General features: G+C 46.0%; 1 protein-coding gene across 2 annotated transcripts in view; it reads right to left on the bottom strand.

Annotated features, from left to right (window-relative positions):
* The window catches only part of LOC130388067 (laminin subunit alpha-3-like), a 79,934-nt gene that overhangs the window by 19,483 nt on the left and 34,755 nt on the right, over positions 1–25,696 (bottom strand). For both annotated transcript variants that reach the window (XM_056597392.1, XM_056597393.1), the window contains exons 25-41: positions 24,058–24,214; positions 23,400–23,563; positions 22,600–22,708; positions 22,389–22,486; positions 20,844–21,042; positions 16,979–17,105; positions 13,491–13,633; positions 12,469–12,584; positions 11,857–12,068; positions 11,199–11,403; positions 10,502–10,646; positions 9,714–9,854; positions 9,207–9,368; positions 8,726–8,827; positions 8,541–8,624; positions 7,013–7,243; positions 565–678 (exon numbers count right to left, since the gene is read on the bottom strand). In XM_056597392.1, coding sequence (XP_056453367.1) covers positions 565–678; positions 7,013–7,243; positions 8,541–8,624; positions 8,726–8,827; positions 9,207–9,368; positions 9,714–9,854; positions 10,502–10,646; positions 11,199–11,403; positions 11,857–12,068; positions 12,469–12,584; positions 13,491–13,633; positions 16,979–17,105; positions 20,844–21,042; positions 22,389–22,486; positions 22,600–22,708; positions 23,400–23,563; positions 24,058–24,214 — 2,509 coding nt within the window. The remainder of the gene's footprint in view (positions 1–564; positions 679–7,012; positions 7,244–8,540; positions 8,625–8,725; positions 8,828–9,206; positions 9,369–9,713; positions 9,855–10,501; positions 10,647–11,198; positions 11,404–11,856; positions 12,069–12,468; positions 12,585–13,490; positions 13,634–16,978; positions 17,106–20,843; positions 21,043–22,388; positions 22,487–22,599; positions 22,709–23,399; positions 23,564–24,057; positions 24,215–25,696) is intronic.

Genomic DNA, 25,696 nt, shown 5'->3' with positions numbered 1-25,696 from the left:
TATGTGTTTGTGTGTGTCTCTAGGCAGACCCCTATTCTGCTATGCACAGTACAATACACTGCAGCTCAGATACAGGCCCTGTCATGATTGACTTATGTAAGAGGTGGGGGGGGGTGAAGAAAAAAAGAAAACACAGAGACTTTGGGTCGAAGGTTTCCTCTGAGATCTAATCTCTTGAAGCCAGAAGGAGTAACATGAAGACAGAGGAACCGACTGGGAGGACAGAAATAAGGTGAGATGATGTGTCATGCTAGAGAATTAACATGAGTTATGGCTGCTCGTCCAAGTGGTGACCACGGATATTAGCCACAGAGGTCTAGACTGTGCTTGCACCGGTAATCACCGTTCAATTTGATTGGATGAGTAAGTGTGTGAGTGAATGGATGAGTCACGAGTCAGTGAAGTGAGTGAGTATGGGTGACTGAGAATGTTTATTATTAAGTGAATATGATCCTGATTGAGTGAGAGGAAATGAGGTAGTGTGTGAGTGATTGACTGACTGAGGCACAGATGGAGATGAAGATTGAGGTCAAAGCAATAAGCGAATGATTAATTGGCACTTACCAGACATCTTCCTGTTTTGTCTTCACACTGATTGGACAGGCCGTTGCACTCACATCGTACACAGCGTCCGAGGTAAAGCCCGCTGCCGTCTCTATAGTAACCAGGACTGCATTTCTGAAACACAAAGACAAATTATATAGAGACTGGAGAGATACATCATCATCAACCCTCAGACAGGCCTATCATTTAGAATGTACAAAACATGTCCGACGTATGTTTTTTTCCTGTCACACTGTTGATTAAAGGTGTTAACAAATAATTGTTGTTCCCCTTGAAAATGACACCAACCTAAAACAATGTTAAAGACACAGCTCAAATGATTCACTTCTCTGAGTCCTACAATGTTTTCCCTTGATAAAGGCAGCCATGCAGAAAGTCTGGTTCCCCAAGCAGTGCGTAAGAAAACGGTCCATGGAGTTAGCGTTTCTCCCTTGGCAGCGAACCCGTTGGCGAAGTTACACATTAACGCGGTATCGTACGCACATGCCCTTTTGCTTTCACCGATAAGAGCGTTTACAGTCCTTCAAGATCCGCATCCTTAGTCCTGGCACAGAAGCCAAGCGTGACACAAACACAAACCAACGACCCTTCCTCGTCCTGTTAGGGTCGATGCGCCCCACGCCCCCCCCCGAACACGACCCCGGCGGCGGCGGCTGCGACCTCCCTTTACCTGGGTCTGAGCGTCGTCCGCACTGTCCTCAAAGGCGGGGTACTGCACCACCTGCCCTCTGTCCTGCATCCACGGGTGCTGCACCCTCTGGTAGCCCATGTCGCTAAGCGATGGGAAGTCAACCCTCTGAGCGCCGTCCTGCTCATCCGCCTGAAACGCGGGGCGTCGGTCGGGCACCCCGGGCGGCCGGGGTCCCCTCTCCCCTTTCTGGTAGGGCCTGTGTCCGGCCGCGCAAAGCCCCAGGAGGGTGAAGCATACTAGGGCTCGTAGGGCGGTAGTCGGGGCGCTAGGCCGGGCACCGGGCTGCTGCTGCCGACGCCGCCGCCGCTGCGGCGTCTGCTGATCCATACTCGTGTCTGACATTCCTAGCGTGTAGTCGGGTGAACTGACTGCCTCTCTGCCCGGAGTGCGTCTCTTAAAGGGGGGAGTGTGAGCACACACACACACACACACTCGCTCACTCACTCCCCGACGCGAGCGTGACACACCCTGCCGACGCTCACCTGGCTGAGTCAGCGCCGGGGTTGGTTGGTGGGTACACAGTCAACACACACACACACACCTTCACCTCGAGACATACACACACATGCATATGATCTCAAGTCCACACACACTCACATCATACACTCACACGCACACACACACTTACACACTTGCACGCATTCACATACACACACACACACACACAAACACACCTACTCACACACCTACACACAGCTGCATTGTATAATAGGCCTATGCTTATTTGTTTTTATATTATGCATATATTTTTTAAGATGCTTGAATGATTCTGTCCACTACAAATAGTGTATGTTGAGATATTTTTCTTGCATTTACCTAATTTCAAAGGAAATCCCTAGAAATCATATCCTCAAAGGAACTGCTGTCTGTAAGTAGCAAAGAGTGTCAAACCCTGTTAGAAACATAAAACATGCACGCGCAGGGCTGAGGCTTCCCAGCTATTATGACCGTGATTTCCAGACGGTCGGCACTGAGAAGAATCAGACTCCTTAAACATAACATTGAGGCAACTGGGTGTGTCACAATGCACACACACACACACACACACACACACACACACACACACACACACACACACACACACACACACACACACACACACACACACACACACTCGTACTCAGACATCTCATGCACACACACACACACACACACACACACACACACACACACACACACACACACACACACACACACACACACACACACACACACACACACACACACACACACACACACACACACACACACAGACACAGACACACGTTCACAGGTACAGACACAGATAGAGATTGAGTAAGAGTCTATCGTCGGCTGCCACACCCTGCAGTGTGTCAAGGGGCCTATCCTTTTCTTATGCCCTCCAGGTACGAATTAATAATTTCCGCTTATGACACACCCAAATTGAAGTAGAGCACACGTACACCGACGTAGATCGACACCCAACATGGCAACAGCGTTTTGTGTACAACCACGGGGCGGCCCATAAAAGGAGGCTACGCGAAAAAGGACACCAGGAAAAACATGCGGTGCTCTCATCGCATGAGTGGGTTTATAAATCAATGATGAAGATAACAAATAAATGATTCTATGATTAAAATCCACCATTCGATTTTTCGATTGAGACCGGGCTAATAAAACGATTGAAATTGCGGCTGCTCGAATGGAATTACAACATCGTGCACTATAAGTCATTCACAAAACTTCTTCCATCCCAACCCAAAAAACACAACCAACCAATCCAGCGCTGGATGGCGTTAGGAACGCCGTTGCTTAGAGCAGTACAATCCCTAACATTATGTCTGCGTGACTGCAGCTCTCGCCTCAGGGCATCGGCGTGGACGCAGCACTATTCCCAGTCAGGTATTTTCCAGTGCATTCAGCCCCGGACTCCTCACTTGATGAATTTTTCCTCATGCGGCAGAGCTCATTTGCCAAAGGGTGGGGCTCTTTGTTCAGGCGTGTCAGGACACCCTCCTGTCTCCCGCCTTACCTCCCTCCCTCCCTCCCCCCAGCTCTCCCTCCCTCCCTCTCCCCCGCTCCCCTCCATATCTGAGGAGAAATTCGGCCTCTGCTGAAGTTGATGAGGTGCTGTTTCACTCACCGCCTTGTCTCCACCTCAACTGCACCCGGCCCAGCCGCCACCGACAACACCACCCAAACCAAACCCCACCCAGCACACTCCGAGACACCACCTAAACATCTGCCATCGACGTCAAATCACCTTCACTCAATTCCTCAACAAAGCCTTCACTGAGCCGGGAAAAAATACCCTGTTTGGGGCCAGGGTCTGAAGATGTGTGTAATGCTAATGTAAAGTAGATAGAGGCTGACATTGGGGAGTAACGGAATACGTGTACCGGCGTTGCGTATCAGAATACAAATTATAGCCAACTGTATTCCGTTACAGTTACAATTTAAATAGTTGGTTTTTAGAATACAGTTACATTGTTGAAATCAATGGATTACATGACGATACTTCTGTTTCAGCAGTTTATTCTTGCTTTCACACCAACTGCATTTAGTGCGCACTAAACGAGTTTGGTCCCCTTGGTTCGGTACGTTTGCGTTGGTGTGAATGCAACCACCTCACTTCGATGTGAACCAAATCAGCCGACCGAGACCTCCCTGAACAGCTGGTCTCGGTTCGCTTCCAAACTAACCCTGGTACGGTTCGCTTGTGATGTGGTACAAGTGACAGCATATGCCTCTTTGGACGTAATAGGCACCCGCTCAGCCGCGCGCATTATGGGAATTATTTTTTGATTGGCGGTAACTCCAAGACTAGCAGCAAATTGTCGGACCGTCAGGGAATTTGGACAGACACCCACTCTCTCTCTCTCTCTCTCTCTCTCTCTCTCTCTCTCTCTCTCTCTCTCTCTCTCTCTCTCTCTCTCTCTCTCAAGGCGATTTTATAGGCAACACCTATGTTACATGTAATAGCAAATATCTTTTGCATGAACATACCCTTATAGTCTTTGTTCCACTACAGCAAATTATATAAAATAGTTATAGACTTTCAGGGAGACTTGGGCCTAACACATTCAGCCAGTTTGAACCGAAGAACACACCAGAATAGGCCTGTTTAGTAAGCAGGATTTGATGCCGCATTCCTACACTTATAAAATGCAATTCAATGTGGAAGTAATCCAAGTATTCAGAATACAATACCACAATATTACATTTTTGGGCATGTAATCTGTATTCTGTAACTGGATACATTTTAAAAGTATCCTTCCCAACACTGGATATAGGATACACTAATGTAAAGTAGATAGGATACACTAATGTACAGTAGATATAGGATACACTGATGTAAAGTAGATTGGATACGCTTATGTAAAGTAGATATAGGATACACTAATGTAAAGTAGATAGGATACACTGATGTACAGTAGATATAGGATACACTGATGTAAAGTAGATTGGATACACTAATGTACAGTAGATATAGGATACACTGATGTAATGTAGATTGGATACGCTAATGTACAGTAGATATAGGATACACTGATGTAAAGTAGATTGGATACGCTAATGTAAAGTAGATATAGGATACACTAATGTAAAGTAGATAGGATACACTGATGTAAAGTAGGATACGCTAATGTAAAGTAGATAGGATACACTGATGTAAAGTAGGATACGCTAATGTAAAGTAGATATCGGATACACTATGTAAAGTAGATAGGATACGCTAATGTAAAGGAGATAGGATACACTAATGTACAAAAGATGGGATACACCCATGTAGTGGATATAGGATACACTAATGTAACGTAGACAGGATACACTAATGTTAAGTTAATGTAAACTAGATATGATACCCTGAAGTAAAACATATAGGATTCCCTAATTTAATGGAGATAGGATCAGAGTTAGGCTCTTGGGTTACAGATGATAAATATTACTTAGGTTAAAGTGTCGGTAGAGAATTGTGCGTAGTGTGAAATCAGTGCTGTTTATATTTTTAGATGGCTGAGTAGCTACAGGTCAGCAATGGGGCAGACAGTAGCCAGCACAGACATTTGATATGGGGGTAACCAAGCGCAAACCGTTTAGTAGCACTTTATTAACCTGATCCTAACGGTCTCTCATTTCTTCTTGTACAATTCTTTCAATTGTCGGGAAGCAGCATTCAGGGAATTAACTGTGTGAAACAACAGCAATCTGTAAGTTTACTTTGCTAGGTGTGAGAAAAGGGAGTGAGCGTATGTAAATAAGTATGACATATAACAAGAGCCGATAAAGAAATAAGCCAGTGCAGGGAATAGGTAGCCAGGAGATGCCATCACCAGAGGGAGATGCATGTAGGGGTGCATGCAGTGCATTTTCTTGGTTTCAAAATCTCTTTGCAAACTGATGTTGTTTACGTTCAATTTATTTTCTATTAACCTGCATAAATAAGCGCATAAGTCTACTATTTTGGATCAAAGTGCCTGTCCACTGATTCTCCAGCATGATTCTAGAGATACTATTATTTTGCAATTTAGGTCAGTATTGACTTTGTTTTTCTTCATGCTGAAACATTCTAGCTGGGCTAGAACGGATCTCAACAGGACAAGCTATTGTTGAAGATCAAATGAAATAGGTAATCAGAACAAAAAGTTCAGAATGTTGATACATGTCTTATCATGTCCTCCAGAATGAAAGGTCACAAATCGAGCATTGAAACGATAGTCGCTGCTTGAAAAATCTGACCTCACCTTTGGAGTTTATTAATTATGATGATAATTAACGATGTCTACATAACATAATAGCACAAATAATGGTTTGAGGATGCGTGTACCCAGATGTGGGAATAAAATCTTCTTGCGCAAGACTGTCATGAACTTTGATCAACTCAGATCGGTTTATTATTCTCCGTTGGTTACTTAATGGTTGACTAATTATGTGATGATTCCAACGACAATCACCCATCTTTATACCCAGGTGGAAATGTAACGGTGTTCAGCTGTAGAACAAATCATATTCATGACAAGGACTCCACTAGTGGTCTCAATCGAAAAACCAGTCGGGCAGCAGCACACCCTACAAAGAGCCTCCATTGTTTTCATCAATATTTCTACACAATAGACGAATTACAAAGTAGCCTACCCTCTCCCTAACTAAAACACAAATCAACTAAATATGTTTCATGGTCGACCCAATGGATACAACATTCAAAACGCTGCGTAGGGCGCTGGGCAGTAGTCACAAGCAGCTCCAAACTGTGTGACCAACTGTGTGGCCGAGCTGCGTTGTGGGTTTACAGCATATTGACGAGCATAACATAGCATAGCTTGATTAAAGTGATTCGATCAAAATCAAGAGAAAGGGCTCAACTTTGCGTCACATTTATGTGGAGCAAGAAAGAGTTTGGGTCCAAGAGAGACGCCAAATCTCTCCTTTGGGGTCTGTAAGCTGAACCAGATTGCGAACCCCTCTACATTTTTTTTTAAATAAAAACATATATTCTGAATACATCAATATCTGTGTTAGCAAACTTTTGAAGCAAATATTGAGAGTGCATGTAGAGATGGGTTTGTATAGCTGTATGCATGCTGGGCAGAAAATCCAGTTAGCCAGCTAGCAGTAAAAAGTGAGTGGTGAATTAATGCTAGCTCCCCAATACTTAAATGGGTAGGACTCAAAGAGGTTCACAAAGAAGACCTTCAGCGCGATAAATGACCCTGTTTCCTAGGCGCCACATTGGGGTGCTTTTGAGACCAAGTTAAAAAGTAAAATCAGAAAGGACACGTTTTGCCGTCTCCTCACCTGACAGGAGTCTCCGGCGTACTCCGGAGGGCAGACACACTGCTCCACGCTGCCGGCCGGGGCCCCGGGGCCCCTGTCTGACGCCGTCTCCAGGCCCACCTCCCCGAGGCTGAGGCGCTGGCTCTGGGTGAAGTAGAGGCCCCGGATCCTCAGGCCCTCCAGGTCGGCGAGCACCATCATCAGCTCCTCCCTGGACACGGGCCTGTTGGTCAGAGCGTGGCGCCAGAGCCCCTGCACCCACGGACAGTGAGTTCATTTTATTACACTTCGTTTCATTGTATCTCTTACTGTTGTATTTCATCCTGCCAATAATGTTTAATCTTCTCCCCTCTGGAAAGCGGTACAGGGCTATTGTGTCCAAAACATCACGTCACCTCCACAGTTTTTTCCGCCAAGCAATAGCCCTCCTAAATAACTCTTAAACTTGGACACCATTGCACTTTAATTTTATTTAACACTGCACTATCTCCATTCCTATTAATTTATTGCTCATAATGGTACTGTTTGTCCTTGTATTGTGTTTTTGTCTTTCTGTTTTACTGCGTGTTGCCTGCATGGAGAATACCAATTCAAATTCCTAGTATCTTGTATACATGGCGAAATAAAGTTGAATTGAATTGAATTGAATTGTTTACCTTGTTAGGCATTCTGCATGGGATCCATATCAACATCTGAAGGGACTGCTTCGATTGATATAATTTGATTTAATATGATTTAATATTGATGATCCCTGTTTTGGGTCCTAGGTGTTATAGTAGTCCACAGGTCAGGAGAAAAGCTACTCTTTAGATGTTCTTTGGATGGGTTGTACTATTTACTATTTAAATAATGTACGCACTTATTGTATGATGTACGTCTTTGTATTTTGAATTAGTACCTAGCGTTGTGTAGCATCTTATCCTCGCTATCTTTGTTGTATACGGGGAATGGGTTAACCTAGAAATTGTTAGTGCTTGGCACTTGGTTCTATGAACATTCTTACTGTACCGACAGTGAAATATTGTTGCTCTTTCTTCTGACGAATGCACTTATTGTATTGCTTTGAATAAAAGCGTCTTCTAAATGCTCTTAATGTTAATATAAATGTATTTCTTTATATTTACTTTCTTTCTTGTGTGTTGCATGAATGTATTTTATAAATCGTCTGTATGGATGGACAACCAGTTTACAGCGATGACAATACAACGGTTGGCGAAGAGTCTTGCATGCTAAGATAAGCACAGGGTTAACGGTGTTCTTCTGTCATCTAATGCACTGATCAAACTGTTTCTACTAGACTTCCCCCTATTTTTTCTTCACCGGCAGAAAACAGAAAATATGGAACATAAATAATATATGTGCGTTCTATTTGGCAGTGTAAACATGAACATTAACAGGGTTACGTTTCAATCACTTTTCTCGATCTGTCTAGCTTTTAGAATTTAACTTTAGCTTTACATTTTCTGAGTACCCCCTGCAGTACTCCAAGGAACCACTAGGGGGAGAACAACTGGTCTAATGCATGGGGAACGTTTGGAATGAACCTCACCTCCACAAGCTGGACTCGACCGTGATGAAGTCTGTCTGGCCTCGGGGGATCCGTACCCTGGTGGACCAGGGTCATGCCCTGACCCTGAAGAGCACACCACAAACAACCAGCGTCAATATATATGGATGAGTGTAGCGGGGCGAGAGAGATAAGGGGTTAACAGGAGGAACCGAGAATCCACATACACTGAGGATGATGTCGGGGCTCCTGTCCATCAGCTTCATGCCTTCAGCGGGAACGCCGAAGGATTTGGACTGGAAGGTCAGGAAGCCCCCGTACGATAACACCTAGGGGCCCAAACAGTGATAGACGTCAATATTAAACCACTCCATCGAATCAATCCATCCAATGTTGATATGGTGCCCATCCATGGGATTAACATGATTAACAATAAGTAATATAATGAAATAGACTGTATACAATTAATTCACTTTCATAGTGAAGTGTGAGTTGATGTATTGTATTATGTTTAAAACTTGAACGTGTATGCAAAATAATATTTAAGATAGATAATATACAGATAAAAAAGTTCAGTTCAAATAATGTGTAAAAAAATACCTCTTATATAAAAATACTATTTTAGCAGACAATACAGAATACACCAGCTGTCTGGAATCAGTTCTGTCCTGACTAAACACAAAAAGGGAACCTGTTCCAACGACTCACTCTGTCCCCCAGGTAGGAAGGTGGCGCCACCCAGTGGAGAACCTGGGTTACGGGCGACAGCTCCTGAACGTCTGCCACCACCGTGTTGCTGGCTGGGTTCAGCGTGGACGCCACCTCATTCTGGTCGGGCTTCTCCAGGCGCCAGTCCCGCATGTCCATGAACTAACGGTGGTGGAATGACGGGCATGAGGGAATGTGATCCGAGCTGGTTAACATGGAGCCTTGAGATCCACTCCAAGGCTCATAAGTGTGTGTGTGTGTGTGTGTGTGTGTGTGTGTGTGTGTGTGTGTGTGTGCGTGCGTGCGTGCGTGCGTGCGTGCGTGCGTGCGTGCGTGATGTAAGGGGTTTACTGTTGGTCAAATGCAGTAGCAGCAAAATGAGTAATCTGAAAACTGCTGGTTTCCAGAGTGGTACACACACTGGTACACACACTGGTACACACACACACACACACACACACACACACACACACACACACACACACACACACACACACACACACACACCTTCCCCCTGTGCTTGCCGGAGCTCTGACACTGGTCGGTGGCGCCGAAGCAGAAGCAGCGCGTGCAGCCGTCGGGGTTGGACGGCTCGAAGTGGAAGGAGGCGCCCTTGCAGACGTCACAGCGGGCTCCCCCGACGTTCCTCTGCGAGGGCGGGGCCACACGACAGTTACAGCGAGGGTGGAGCACCGGGAGCCACCAACCGCTCGTTGACATTGTTGCCATGGCAGGTAAAGAGTGCGAGTACAGAGTACACACTGCGTTGAGTGGGTTTGAACATTTGAGGACAAACTGTCTTTGGCTTAGTCTACACTTTGGTTGGTAAAGCAGATTGACCGGGTACAGATTAGAGCAACGGAATCATCTGTTTTGTGTGATTCACATTAAGATAGTCTAGTGGTACGGCTTGTTTTAACAACTTAAATTTACATTTAGCAGACGCTTTTATCAAAAGCGACAAACAGCCCACACATTCAGGGTTAGGTGCCTGCTCAGGGATACCACTACACTCCTACGCTGGAGCCAAGAAGTTCCTGGGATCCAACTAGCAGCAACCTTTCAGATACAAGTCAACACGCTCCGCCTCCTGAGCTACTGCCTACCCATGATGCATAGCATAATCCATAGCGCCATCTCACTTCGGTGTGCACAGTACTCTTAACCTCTATTCAGCGAATGCCCCTATCTCTTATATCAGCTGCCCGATCACCATGCTACGTGTTAACCTTTAGAATAAATGTAATATATGGTAAATATCAACCCGCTACCACACTATGTGCAGCCCGTCCTACCTTACAGAGACACCTCCCCGTGTCTGGGTGGCAGACATCCGGCGTGACGCCGCTCTGGTCGCAGTCACATGGCCTGCAGTCTGGGTAGCCATGGTAACCGCCGGCACAGCGGTTGCACTGCCGACCTCCGATCCTCGGCTTGCAACTGCAAAAAAAAACGAACAATTGAGTGTTAACATGTCATGCAGGGCGAGGAGTTTTCACTTGGTTTTACATCGTTTTTATGGTTTTATGGTGAGGGTGTCATAATATACGTCAAACTGCCCAGGCCTCAATATAAACTGTGATTGCTGTCTCGTGCCTCTGGCTTTTGGGACGTAGTCGCATATAAGCATTGCTCTGCATGACCACAGCATCAATGGATCAACCATTGTCTGTCACTCATTCACCGCATCCAATGTTCAAGTTGTTGCTGACGCTTTAAGCGAATTACGACCATTCATTCACACATCGACGGCGGATTCAACCACGCAAGGCGACAGCCAGAGGTCAGGGTGAGGTGTCTTGCTCAAGGGACACCTCGACACTCGAGCAAGAAAGGAGCCAGGGATCGAACTAGCAACCTTTCCGGTTACCAAACCAATCTAAACGCCGTACACAACTCGACGGTGACTTTAACCGTTCATCCCTGAACCCTAAAGCCCTAAAGTCTTTTTGCTCCACGTGATTCATCGGCGCGCACGCCCGCTCCACCCACGGGCACTGTCCGGTGACGTTGTGGCACTCGAGGCCCCCGGAGGGCCGGACGCCGGCGGGGGAGCAGTCGCAGCCCTCGCAGCCCAGCAGCGGGTGGAAGCTGAAGGTCTGGCTGTCGCACACGTCGCAGGACGGCTTCACCGTCTGGGGCGGGCAGACGCAGCGGCCCGTCACCTCGTCGCACAGGCGGCGCCCGCACTCGCACGCTGAGGACACACACACACGCAGACACACACACACACACACACACACAGACACACAAGCACACACACGTACACACAAACACACGTGTCGTTCAATAGAAGGAGAGGGGAAATGGATTGGACGGATCCTTCTGTTGTGTCTTTGTATCCTTAATTAGTTTATTATTTCAATTTATATTCGAAAAATGATTACAAATTATTAATTTGCCATTGTGTCTGCCCAGTGCTTCCCAGCCTCCTTTATACTACAAGCCATCCTAGAAGGGCATCCCAGTTAATTGTCAGCTGACCTCTTATTGGTTACTTCCTCTACACTTGTTCATCAGGAGTAGTAACATGTGTGATGTGTCTTAAGAGTTAATAGGCGATTGTGAACGAGGGTTCAGTGCATTATGTCGCCTGTATTCTGATCTCAGACCAGTCAGGGGGATTTGCTAGTGTTCCGTGTCCACGTACGTCTGCAGTAAGGGAAGCCGTAGTATCCCGTGGCGCACTTGCTGCACCGTCGGCCAATCACGTTAGGTCTGCAGGTACACTGTCCTCCGTCCGGATCGCAGGCCGGCAGTGTGGTACCCGATTCGTCACAGTCGCAGGGGAGGGCTCCATCGTTATAGGCTGCAACCAGAGAGTGGGCGGAGCTTCTGCAGAACTCTGAGGATGTCCTGGGGCTAGAGAAACAAGGGAAACGGTTCACTACACGACACTCACAGCAAGAGGGCGCTACTCACAAAACAGGTCAGCTGTGTTTAGGATTAAGTTTGTGGTTGAGCAAAACATTCCTTACCTTTTTCTGAGGTAACGAGATTCTTACAACATTAGCATTGCGTTATCGTTTGCCTCATAGAATAATGGTCTATGTATTTTAAGGTTTGGGATTTTTTATTGAAATTATAACAGTAAATTCAACCAGATGTGTGAACAAGTAGAGTTAGGCATACATCTCAATTTCGTTATATGGCAATTATGCTATGAGGCAAACATTGTGTAACATTTATTATCATATTACATTGATATATTTCAGAATTCATGATGTGACATGCACATTGGTCAAAAAGAAGGGAAACCTACTCAATATGGAATCCCTCGCCTCGACAGCGTGTGATGAACTCTGCAGACTTGTTGAGCGGCTTCTCTCTCAAGAGGTCTGGGCTGTAGCTGTCATCAGCCACCACCAAGACGTAGTCCTGGAGCAGACCAGAGAGCTAGCACATAAATATCACAGCAAAACACTGGTAAAAAATATCTCATTGAATGTTAGTACGAGAAATTGGATGCGCATCCCCGTAGATTGGAGCTGAAACACTCAAAAAATATTAATTATAAAAATGTGATTTTATGATATATGATAACATATCTTGTTTGGTTTAGTTTCAGGGTAAAACTAAGGAAACAGTGATTGAGAGAGAGTGCATGCGTGTGTGCTTGTGTGTGTCTGAGGCGGCCATGTAGAAAAAAGACCCCTCATGCTATAACACCACACAGAAAGAAACAGTTTCAACCTACAAAACTGGGCAAGACCACACTTGTGGTCTTTATGTTCAATGTGAACTGTGAACATACAGATAAAATTTAACTTTCAAGGGGATAATTTACACATTGGTCCAATTAAGTCTATAAAATGTGTTACAACATGAAAAAATGTCCCTGTTCTATTGATGCAAGCCTTAGTGCTGCAGCTGGGTTTATGTGTGTGTTTGTGTGTGTATGCGTGTGTGTGTGTGTGTGTGTGTGTGTGTGTGTGTGTGTGTGTGTGTGTGTGTGTGTGTGTGTGCATGTGCGTGCATCTGTGTTTGTGTGTGTAGGTGTGTGTGTGTGTCTCTCTGTGTGTGTGTGTGTGTGTGTGTGTGTGTGTGTGTGTGTGTGTGTGTGTGTGTGTGTGTGTGTGTGTGTGTGTGCGTGCGTGTGTGTGTGCGTGCGTGTGTGTCTGTGTTGCTAGCTTTGTTTGGAAAACACTCATAACTAATCCGACTAGCAGCTGCACCTGTGTTTACCCTGCTTTGACACTGTGAAGAGAGCTGATTGTTTGACGGTGTAAGGAGGGTAAGGATGATTGGTGCTGTCGTTATGCTCTACATTGAACCGGAACTGACCAGAGTGAGGGTCTTTCCGGGGGGGATCTTGACTGTGATGGTGGGCTCTCGCCCCCCCTCAAACTCCAGGGCGATGCGGTTGCTTGCGACCACCACCTCCCTGCAGCCTGACACGCTGGGGCAGAAGGACGCATCCACCGAGCCTGGGGGAGAGAGAATATATAGCAATATAGCAGAGAGAGGGCATATAGTAATGGAGATGAGAGAGAGAGGACATACAGTAATATAGAAGAGAGAGAGATGACATACAGCAATAGAGAAGAGAGAGAGAGGACATACAGCAATAGAGAAGAGAGAGAGATGACATACAGCAATAGAGAAGAGAGAGAGATGACATACAGCAATAGAGAAGAGAGAGAGATGAAATCAATGGAGAAGAGAGAGAGAGGACATACAGCAATATAGAAGAGAGAGAGATGACATACAGCAATAGAGAAGAGAGAGAGCTGACATACAGCAATAGAGAAGAGAGAGAGCTGACATACAGCAATAGAGAAGAGAGAGAGAGGACATACAGCAATAGAGAAGAGAGAGAGATGACATACAGCAATAGAGAAGAGAGAGAGAGGACATACAGCAATAGAGAAGAGAGAGAGAGGACATACAGCAATAGAGAAGAGAGAGAGAGGACATACAGCAATAGAGAAGAGAGAGATGACATACAGCAATAGAGAAGAGAGAGAGAGAGGACATACAGCAATAGAGAAGAGAGAGAGATGACATCAATGGAGAAGAGAGAGAGAGGACATACAGCAATAGAGAAGAGAGAGAGAGGACATACAGCAATAGAGAAGAGAGAGAGATGACATCAATGGAGAAGAGAGAGAGAGGACATACAGCAATAGAGAAGAGAGAGAGAGGACATACAGCAATTGAGAAGAGAGAGAGAGGACATACAGCAATAGAGAAGAGAGAGAGAGGACATACAGCAATAGAGAAGAGAGAGAGAGGACATACAGCAATAGAGAAGAGAGAGAGAGGACATATAGCAATATAGATAAGGGAGTGAGGACATACAGCATAGAGAAGAGAGAGGACATATAGTATGGAAGCATATATGTAGCAAAATTCAAATGGCAATGCAATTTGGAATTACATTATGCATTTGACAATTCATTATGCAATTTTATAATGTAATTTGTAAATACGTTATTCAAAGTGTATTTTAACATGCAAAGTGACAATGCAATCCTCAATTAAATTTGCAAAAGTTATAACAATACAAATAGAATAACATTTTGTCAAATTCTTTGAGTTCCTTCATACAAATTGAAAAGCTATAGCGCCCCCTTGATTGCAATCCACTTCGCCACGCTCTGTGTGTTGCGATATTCAAATGACATTTCAATCCGCAAAACGGAATCCAAAGAGGAATCCAAAAAGTCAATATGCAAAGTGGCAAACGTATCAGCCAATCAGCGTCTGGGCGGGAACTACGTCACTTGCTCGTAATTTCCTTGTTCACTTCTAGTTCGTATGTATGGAAGCCCGTTTCCGCCACGTAAAAGAAAAAAAATGCAGGTCACAACTCATTATTTTGAGATAGTATCTCATTATTTTGAGATAGTATCTCGTTATTTTGAGATAGTATCTCGTTATTTTGACATAGTATCTCGTTATTTTGACATAGTATCTCGTTATAATGAGATACTATCTCATTATAATGAGATAACTTCTCAACAGGACCAGACCAGTCATTGTAGCCTAATTGTAGCTTATCCATAGGTGCTACATATAGCCTATTATTACAGTAGATTAGCTGGAGATGATGAACTCGATTATTAAAGATTATTTCAGACGGAGGTATACAAATGCTGAAATTTTGGCTCGATTATCTATGGAGCACAACATAAACATTAGTAAAAGAACTCTAGAAAGAGTGCTTCATAGAAATCAGCCGTACACCACCAGCGTTCAATACGTTGGTTCCCCGTGCTTGGACCTAGAGTGACAGTCTGGGGAAATGCCGTTTTCACTGCTGTGAATAAAACTTTGCATTGCGGCAATGTGTGTGTTCTCCGTCCCGCGATCCAATCTCACTTTCAATGGGCGACCATGCTGCATCACTGAATCAATGAAATACCCCGCTATAAGACGTAGGTCGCTGTTAGTTGAGTGGGTGTTTAGCCAGATCATCTTTGGCGAGAACCCATCAATGCAACCACTGATGCATATCCCATACGGCTTCAATTTGTCATATCCATCTATGTGCCACACATAATTCGGGCCACGACTGACATAGACTCTACGTCTCAGACGGTGCCGTGCACGGAGATCCACGCCACCACCATCCATTTGACGCAGCAAGAGACGAACGGTCTCTCTGTCCGTGATGATCCCTGCCATCCAACACTTATGTTGCATCCACCTGTAGCCATGTTGTTGGCCAGAGGACTGTAATTGGCGATGTATGAAATCGGCTACTTCTCCGATGTCCGCCTTATTGCGTCTTCGCCACAGCTGATTCCTATGAAGCACTCTTTCTAGAGTTCTTTTACTAATGTTTATGTTGTGCTCCATAGATAATCGAAATTCCCATCACTACTCCCACCCCCCACACATAAAACAGTCAGACACAATAGAAAGTGAAGTAGTTCCCGCCCAGACGCTGATTGGCTGATACGTTTGCCACTTTGCATATTTACTTTTTGGATTCCTCTTTGGATTCCTCTTTGGATTTCCTCTTTGGATTCCGTTTTGGATTCCGTTTTGCGGATTGAAATGTCATTTGAATATCGCAACACACAGAGCGTGGCGAAGTGGATTGCAATCACGGGGGCGCTATAGCTTTTCAATTTGAATAAAGGAACTCAAAATAATTTGACAAAATGTTATTGTATTTTTATTGTTATAACTTTTGCAAATTTAATTGAGGATTGCATTGTCACTTTGCATATTAAAATACAGTTTGAATAACGTATTTACAAATTACATTATGAAATTGCATAATGCATTGTCAATTGCATAACGTAATTACTTATTGAATTGCAAATTGCAAATTGCATTGCCATTTGAATTTTGCTACATATATGCTTCCATAATATAGTGATAGAGAAGAGAGCATACAGTAACAGAGAAGAGAGAGAGAGAAGGGATACAGCAATAGAGAAGAGAGAGAGGAGATATAGCAATAGAGAAGAGAGAAAGAGAGGACATGCATTAAAAGAGAAGAGTGAGAGCAGTAGCAAGTTGAGAGGAGCTCTAATCCCAACCACTCCTCCCTGCATTCATTACATAAAAGGAAGAGTGTGCGAACCCTTTGATCATCTTGAGTCATGGCACAGGAACGTAAAGGGTTTAATCTGCGCTCAGGGGAGAATTATGGCCTTACCGGTGAAGCAGGAGGAGGAGGCCACACAGCCAACATCACAGAGCTCACCAGACAGGCACAGTGAAACGTCTCCCATCGACCTACTCCCGATTGGGAATAGTTCCTGACGGGAGACGTTTTTAATCAACTCCCAAACGAGGGGTCGGTCATCTCTCACCGTTCCAGGCGCGTCCCGCCTCCACAAGGACCCCCACGGGGAAGGACGGGTGCTCCGGCTGGCGGTAGTGGAGAACCACCACGTATCGGCCCGGCACTGGCACCCTGGGGCGGAAGCTGATCTCCGTCTGGGACAGAGGGGGGGGGGGGGATTGTTATCGTGACGTTAACAAATAACAGGAGGACCAAGGAGTGCTTGGTGGACTGGACGTTAATTAGGTTTAAGGGGAGCAGTGTAATGTCTAATAAATGAAGCGTAGCCCTTACGCATTAAAGCAATGACTCAATACATCTGTTTTTACTTGATAATAGAGATCATATATATACATTTATATTTATATATATATATATTTATACATATATATGAGCTAGGGTAGGCAATTCATTTCATAAGCTTTTTCTGTCCTTATTGTTTAAATTTACTTGAAATTCCGACAGGGAATAAGAAAATCAAACTCGCTGACAAAATAAATATGTCTGGCTGTTGCAGGCCTGTAATAAGCCCGTCTGTCAGCCTTCCTACCCAGTCAGCTCCTGCACACACTGTGGATCAACAGGGCTAGCCAGACCTAGCCTATTGCTAAAGCTAGAGCTATGCATGTGTTTTGGGTGAGTGGCTTTTTAAGGGCGTGGCCTGGCTGGATGGATGCTTTCAAAATCCAGCTTAATCTGGCTGGTTTCTCGAAATTGCCTACCCTAGCTTTAATAATTACAGTGATAAGCATTGATAGTCCATGAGCCAGGGGGGTTGATTGGTATCATCGGGGGGACAAATGCTATCATTGTTTTTTGGCAAGGTATACACCCCTAGTACTAGAAAAATCACGATAGCAGTGCAGGGATGGTAGCAAAATCACCTTTTTCAGCTCATGTAGTTTCTAACACCCTAAAATAAATTCAGTTTTTGAAATCTGGTATATATCTGGTTTAGGCTCATGGTAGGGAATTGACAATATTCCATAATATGGTGCTTGGTATCGTTGAAAAGGGGACCTTTTAGGCTTTAATTTAAGCCCAGTACTGAATCTGTCTAATAAACACAGAGGTCACGTGACTTCTTTAAACCAGAAATAACACACATTTTCTCGTAATTTCCGCCTAAACTGTATGCTTTCTTTCATGCCTGGGGCATGAAGGAACATGATCAGGGACACAAAACTCAACAACTTCAATACTCGAGGCACTCTGATGATTCAGAAAATGTATAATATACCCATACTATTTATTTGGGAGGGGAGATTGTGAGCCTTAAATTAGACTTGTGCAGCCAGCACAAGTCTTCAAGATAGAATAGAGCGAATAGAATGGACAAATAGGATGGAGCCCTATTAGTTGTAAAAGTCAATAAAGAAACAGGTTGTAAAGTGTATATATCAGAGACTGGTTTGTATGTTGTTATCCATTCTTTTAATATCTAATCAACATTATTTGACATACAGTCGTCCTCGTCTTCATCTGAACTTTCTACACAGGTTGCCTGGTTTTCACACTCTCTCAGTTTACACATGTCTGTGCACCTGAGGCCATTTGCAAGACACACACGATATACATCGTGGGAGTGAAAAAATAATTGTGCCGTTGCAGGCGAGTAGATCCAGGACAGCTTCAGGTGCTGGCTGGCCTTCCATCCATTGCAGCACCAACTGCACCTTCCTCCTATGTCTCCATCTTCCATCCTCTGCCAACAGGGTAAGGCAATTGTGGGTCCTTTTCTAAACATCTTCTCCACATACCAGCCTGGTAGTTAGCTTGCCATTCCTGGCCCAACTTCAAGAATGTGTCTTTTGTTTCTTTGTTTTTCATCAGGAGTGTAAGTGCCCTTGTCTTCCCTGTGCCTGCAAAATCGCTTACAGTATCACACCCTATTCAGGCGTGTGATACTGGAATTGGCCCTCGTGCCAATTCCACCTCTGGCCGGCCCCCCAGTCAAGTGAGCACATCCCATTCTTCCCAGCAGCCGGGAAAACTGAAGCCCACTGAGCTGCCGAGCCACAGCTCAGTTGGGGCATTTACTGGCTCACGGGGTGGTAAGGTTCCTAAACTTATGTCACATTGTCCAACGTGCCTGGATTGGTGGAGTCACTATTCCTTGTTTAATAGATACCGGCTCCATGGTATCCACTGTAACGGAAGATTTATTTTTACGCCAGTTTGAACCGTGGGGCCAGGAACGGCTCCAGTCATGTCATTGGCTTCAGTTTAAGGCGGCGAATGGCCTGGCCATCCGTATATTGGCTACTTAGAGTTGGAGGTCGTTGTGTGGTAAGATAGTGACTCACTGTGGTATTCTGGTAGTCAAGGATCCTGCTGGAGGTCCACCTGCTGTCCCTGGGGTACTTGGTATGAACGTGATTAGCCGTTGTTACCATGAGCTTTTTGGGGCACATGGCCCCTCTCTGTTTGATGCGCCGTCGGTGTCAAAGCTCCAGGTCCCGTCATTGAGGCATTGCAGCGGTGCCATCGGTCGGCCGTAAAGGCTCCGATCAGACATTTTGGCGTGGCCCGGCTCCGAGGTCCATGGGCTGTTCGCTTAGTCGGGGGTACTATGACATTTGATGCCAGTACCTGTTCGTAGGAGCTTTTTGGTCAGACTGCTTTTTTTGAACCTCCTTATTCAGGGCTGCCAGCAGGGCTACTGGCGTACCCCTGCTTGGTCCAGGTCCACAGGGGCACAGCCTATGTCCCAATGGTTAATGTAGGGTTAACTGAAGTCCTCCTCTACTCTTCTTTAAGAGTCTTTAAGACCAAAGATTTCATCTTCTTCTTTTGATGTTTCATGGTGTATGATACAGACTTCAGATTATTTGTACTGGCTGTCCATTCTGAATCCAGATCTAAATCTCCTCTACTCAGCTAACCTGCTAGCTAGCTAGCCTACAAAAAACACCAAGCTAACCTTAGCTACTGTTACAGGTACAGCTATAGATATAATCTCCCTCTGTCTATTCCCCATCAATTCACAAGCACAAGAGAAAAGGTATTTTGTACTTACAATTAATACCCCTGGAACTCATTGGAAGTTGATTGAAGATGGCATAGTTGGTAGTGTTGTTGTAACCAGTCAACTGAACCAACAATATTTTCACAAAACTGAGAAAACCTTGTCAAATTGTCAAAATCCATCAACATTCCCTGCATGAGCTACTTTCTGACATTCTAACTGAAAGTGGGTGAATATCAAAATACCTGATAGAAACACTTTGTTAAACCACTTACAAGTGTTATGTTGACAACACTATTGAAACAATTACTTTTATTACAACTTTACATGAATAAATAGGCCATTTGGCCCTGGAATGATAGGGTATTTTGGACTAATTTGTCCATTCCATTTGCTCCATTCTACTTTGAAGACTTATTATTTTGAATTTAAGGCTCTCACAAATAAATAGTATGGGTATATTGTACATTTTCTGAATCATCAGCGTGACTTGAGTATTGAAGTTGTTGAGTTTTATGTCCCTGGTGTTCGTTTTTCTCACAGTTTCCAGGCGGAAATTGTGAGAAAATGTGTGACAGATCCAGTACTGGGCTTAAATGAAAGCCTAAAAGGTCCCATTTCCAACGATACCAAGCACTATATTATAGAATATCAACAATATCCCTACCATGAGCCTAAAGCAGATATACACCGGATTCCAAAAAGCAATTTATCTCCGGGGGTTCGTAACTTCATGAGCTGAATAAAGTAATTCAGCTACCAGCCCTGCCCTGCTATCGTGATTTTTCTAGTACTAGGGGTGTGTACCTTGCCAAAAATCACTATAAGACTTTGTCCCCCCAGATGATACCGATGGCCCACATTTGGGGCCCTGGCTCATGGTCTATGAGACGGATAGTCCACTGATCAGGGCCAGGGTGTGTACCTGTGGAGACTTCAGCAGCACCCCTTCGCTGGGGGGTCCGGTGAGGGGCAGCAGCCCGGTCTGACGCCGCAGCCTCCAGTCCTCGCCCTCCCTCCGCTGGGGGGACCCCCCCTGGGACGGGGACCTCCGGCCCTCCCTGGCCGCGTCCAGGACCCACGCCGAGGCCGGCCTTGGGAACTGGCTCGGCAGGCAGTACTGGCTGTGAGTACGGAACCACAGATCCAACATGGCAGGCGTTAGTTAAAGGATAACTTGGATCCTGTTTTCCCGTTATTTTGGCTAGATGCGACTAATGCAGACCATTATTTTTAAGATTGGAACAGTATTGAGCGAGAACACTGAAGTCAACTTTGACTAAGTCTCGCTTAAGGAGAAGTCCTGTTGTGAAATCCCTTTGCTGCAGTACAATCTCAGCCCTCCTCCACCCAAATCATTGTGATAACACTAAACTACACATTATGTAGTCAAGCACTACAAACTCTTGCTAGATTTCTCCTTAAGCGAGACTCGACAAAATCACACAGACCAGATCAAGTGAAAGTTAACAAGAAGTTATATTTTTCTGAAGTAAACCTTTCAATCACGTCAGACACTTATTTTGACAATCCCATCCCCTTCAAAGGACGTACATTGGCAGTATGCTATTGCCCAAAAGGATAATATATCGGCCCGATTTCGTGGATTGCAGCTGCGGCATTCTCCCTTGATAATTAGCCAATTTAAGAAATTCTCTTCCGCATTCGTCCCCTAGCCTCAAAAGTATGGGAAAATAGGGTCCAGGTTGAAACGTCTCGAAGTTCATCTCTAAGCCTGCCTTTGAAGGCACAGCTTGGCTACAGTACAGAACAATGTGACTCATTAGCGGTGGAGGTCAGGTGCCGGCCAGAGGTTGCGACCTACTCTATGAAACAGCATTAATCTGACAATATCCCTAATCTGCCCTGGCACCCGATTGAGTATGGTAGACTTTTGTGAATGTACAGGAGTACACACGTCACAGGCAGGCATGCATGCTTCAGGATTAATCAGTATGATCTCATTCACATTTTCCTGCTCCACTTCCCACTCTCTTGTTCAATTCACAGTTTCACTTTTAGGATAATGTCTGAATTGAATCTATATCACACACTGTCGTGTGTGGGGTCGACCTCAAGATGCAACAGCCTCAGGTGAGTGACCCGTGTGGGCCAGAGGGAATGCACACACTCATACCTGGAACACAGCTGTTGCTGCTAACCCTGCACAACAATAACAACGCCAAGGCAATCGCTCACTGTCCAAGCCTAACCCCGCCTATTTTTCAGATTTCCCCCTTCACATGGTATGGTTTGCTATTATCGGAGAGCAGAATCCGAACTGCGATGTATAATAATGACCTTGGAAACTCAATCAATCGTCGAAAGATTGATTGATTTTATCTATAATCTAAATTAAAAAAATGGTTGTACAATCTAGATATTTCTAACGTATGAACATGGGTAAATGGAGGCTGGTTCATTCATGGAGCATGGACTGGACCTACAGTCAGACTGAGACCAGACGTACCTGTCGTCAGTGAAGCGGCCATGGACAGAGACACAGAGGACTCTGGGCTGTACGTAGTCCATGGAGAAGTCCTCCGCGGGCACCGCATACACCTTGAACTACAGGGAGGAAGGTAGAAACACAAACACGTCATCGAATACATAATCAACCCCGAAGGAAGGAATATAACCACGACGTTCCCATCGCTGATCCGAGCCGCAGGGTGTCCTACCAGCAGGAAGTTGGCGGAGGAGGCGTGCAGGAGAATTTCGTTGCGGTGCTCCAGTTGTAGGAACGCCACCCGGCTGTTGCCACCCACCGCCACGCTCCGACACAGGAAACTGAGGCGGTATGGAGTAAAACAACCAGTTTATTCAAGTTGGAATCTCAAGGTTTCTGGTGCCTTCCCATTAGTAACACCTTTGGCAATAACCAGTAGTATTCTCCCAGAGATACAAAGAGTGACACCCAGTTTGTAGCGTTATTTATACTGCAAATGCAATGGATTTCATCAGAGAGCCGTAGGCTCACCATTGTGTTACCTCCTCATTTTGCGACAGATTATTTACAGGAAAACCTTCAAGATTGCCACTTTAAGGGTCAATTTAAAATAACATGATGGGGTTTCTACGAGACCATTGCTCAATTAACTACAGATAGTTGACATGCCTGAGATGCCTGAGAGACTTATAATATATATATATACTAATTTTTATGCTCATTTTTATATAGGTATTATGTCAATTATTAATGTTTATATGTAAAATTGAAAAGTTCCAAGCGTATGGATTCATTGGAATAACAACAGAAACAACAAAGTGTAACATTGCCAAAAAGTGTGTTTATCACAGGTTCAGCGCTAAAGGCTGATATATTTAGACCGCTTATGTCATAAAAGCGTACATTCTCCATGAGAGGGCGGTCCTTATTAATTACAAAAAGGTAAGAGTATAAAGTGAGCCATCGGATAAGAACAATGTATGACGTATACGGAAACCAAGAGCAGGTCCACAGCGTTCCCAGCCGTCCTACCTGTAGGAGCAGCTGTAGATGTTGGCCCGGGCCTGAATCTGATCGCTGGAGTGGCCCGTGAGGACCAGGTTCACGTTCTGGACCATGTCCGCCTCGCTTGCGTACTCCAGGACCACGGCGTGCGGACCGGGACGAGACACACGCAGGTTCAGCTGCAGCGTGGACTAGACAAGAGAGACACACACACACACACACACACACACACGCACACACACACACACAGGATGAGGTGTACCATAGACTGTTTCACATCACTAAGACCACCAAACTGCTCAAGACGTGTTCCCGATTGCAAAATAAGGGTGTGGATTGTTTTTCAGGAATGGGACACATCTGCCTGACAGTTCCACGTCGATGCACCACAAATCAAACATCGACACACATTGAACAACAGTTTAATCAAACAATCAACCTTTCGTGTGAGCGTCTGTGTTTGTGTGTATGTGTGTGCGTGTGTTTGTTTTTCTGACTACATGTACGTGTTCCGGCGTGTGAGGGAGTGAGTGAGTGTGCGTGCGAGCGTCTGTGCATGCGTTTGTGTGTGCGTGCGTGCTTGCGTGTTTGTGTGTGTACCTCTTTAACTGTGTGTTGGTGTGTTTTCCTGTCTCACTGCATGTAAATGTTGGTGTGTGTGTGAGTGTCTCCCCCTCTGCCCTACCTGTCTCCCGCTGAGCGTGGCCATGGGGGGGTGCTCTGGGGAGAGCCGGCGGACGCGGGCCTGCCTCCTCCGGCGCCCCCCCCGGGTTGAGAGCCGGCCCTGGGAGCCCAGCACCCAGCTGAAGACGTCCATCCCCACATGCTTATACAGGAGACAGCTGGGAGACACACAGAGAGAGGGGAGTGAACCAGGGAGACACAGGGAGACAGACAGAGAGAGGGGAGTGAACCAGGGAGACACAGAGAGACAGACAGAGAGAGGGGAGTGAACCAGGGAGACACAGGGAGACACAGAGAGAGGGGAGTGAACCAGGGAGACACAGAGAGACAGACAGAGAGAGGGGAGTGAACCAGGGAGACACAGGGAGACACACAGAGAGAGGGGAGTGAACCAGGGAGACACAGAGAGACAGACAGAGAGAGGGGAGTGAACCAGGGAGACACAGGGAGACACAGAGAGAGGGGAGTGAACCAGGGAGACACAGAGAGACAGACAGAGAGAGGGGAGTGAACCAGGGAGACACAGGGAGACACACAGAGAGAGGGGAGTGAACCAGGGAGACACAGAGAGACAGACAGAGAGAGGGGAGTGAACCAGGGAGACTCAGGGAGACACACAGAGAGAGGGGAGTGAACCAGGGAGACTCAGGGAGACACACAGAGAGAGGGGAGTGAACCAGGGAGACACAGAGAGACACACAGAGAGAGGGGAGTGAACCAGGGAGACACAGAGAGAGAGAGGGGAGTGAACCAGGGAGACACAGGGAGACAGACAGAGAGAGGGGAGTGAACCAGGGAGACACACAGAGAGAGGGGAGTGAACCAGGGAGACTCAGAGAGACACACAGAGAGAGGGGAGTGAACCAGGGAGACACAGGGAGACACACAGAGAGAGGGGAGTGAACCAGGGAGACTCAGAGAGACAGACAGAGAGAGGGGAGTGAACCAGGGAGACACAGAGAGAGGGGAGTGAACCAGGGAGACACAGAGAGACAGACAGAGAGAGGGGAGTGAACCAGGGAGACACAGAGAGACAGACAGAGAGAGGGGAGTGAACCAGGGAGACACAGGGAGACACAGAGAGAGGGGAGTGAACCAGGGAGACACAGAGAGACAGACAGAGAGAGGGGAGTGAACCAGGGAGACACAGGGAGACACAGAGAGAGGGGAGTGAACCAGGGAGACACAGAGAGACAGACAGAGAGAGGGGAGTGAACCAGGGAGACACAGGGAGACACAGAGAGAGGGGAGTGAACCAGGGAGACACAGAGAGACAGACAGAGAGAGGGGAGTGAACCAGGGAGACACAGGGAGACACACAGAGAGAGGGGAGTGAACCAGGGAGACACAGAGAGACAGACAGAGAGAGGGGAGTGAACCAGGGAGACTCAGGGAGACACACAGAGAGAGGGGAGTGAACCAGGGAGACTCAGGGAGACACACAGAGAGAGGGGAGTGAACCAGGGAGACACAGAGAGACACACAGAGAGAGGGGAGTGAACCAGGGAGACACAGAGAGAGAGAGGGGAGTGAACCAGGGAGACACAGGGAGACAGACAGAGAGAGGGGAGTGAACCAGGGAGACACACAGAGAGAGGGGAGTGAACCAGGGAGACTCAGAGAGACACACAGAGAGAGGG

This window comes from Gadus chalcogrammus, chromosome 8 (genome assembly GCF_026213295.1).
Source record: "Gadus chalcogrammus isolate NIFS_2021 chromosome 8, NIFS_Gcha_1.0, whole genome shotgun sequence".
Lineage (NCBI taxonomy): Eukaryota > Metazoa > Chordata > Actinopteri > Gadiformes > Gadidae > Gadus > Gadus chalcogrammus.
Note: the sequence above shows the minus strand (reverse complement) of the source record. Positions and strands in the feature narration are given on the sequence as shown.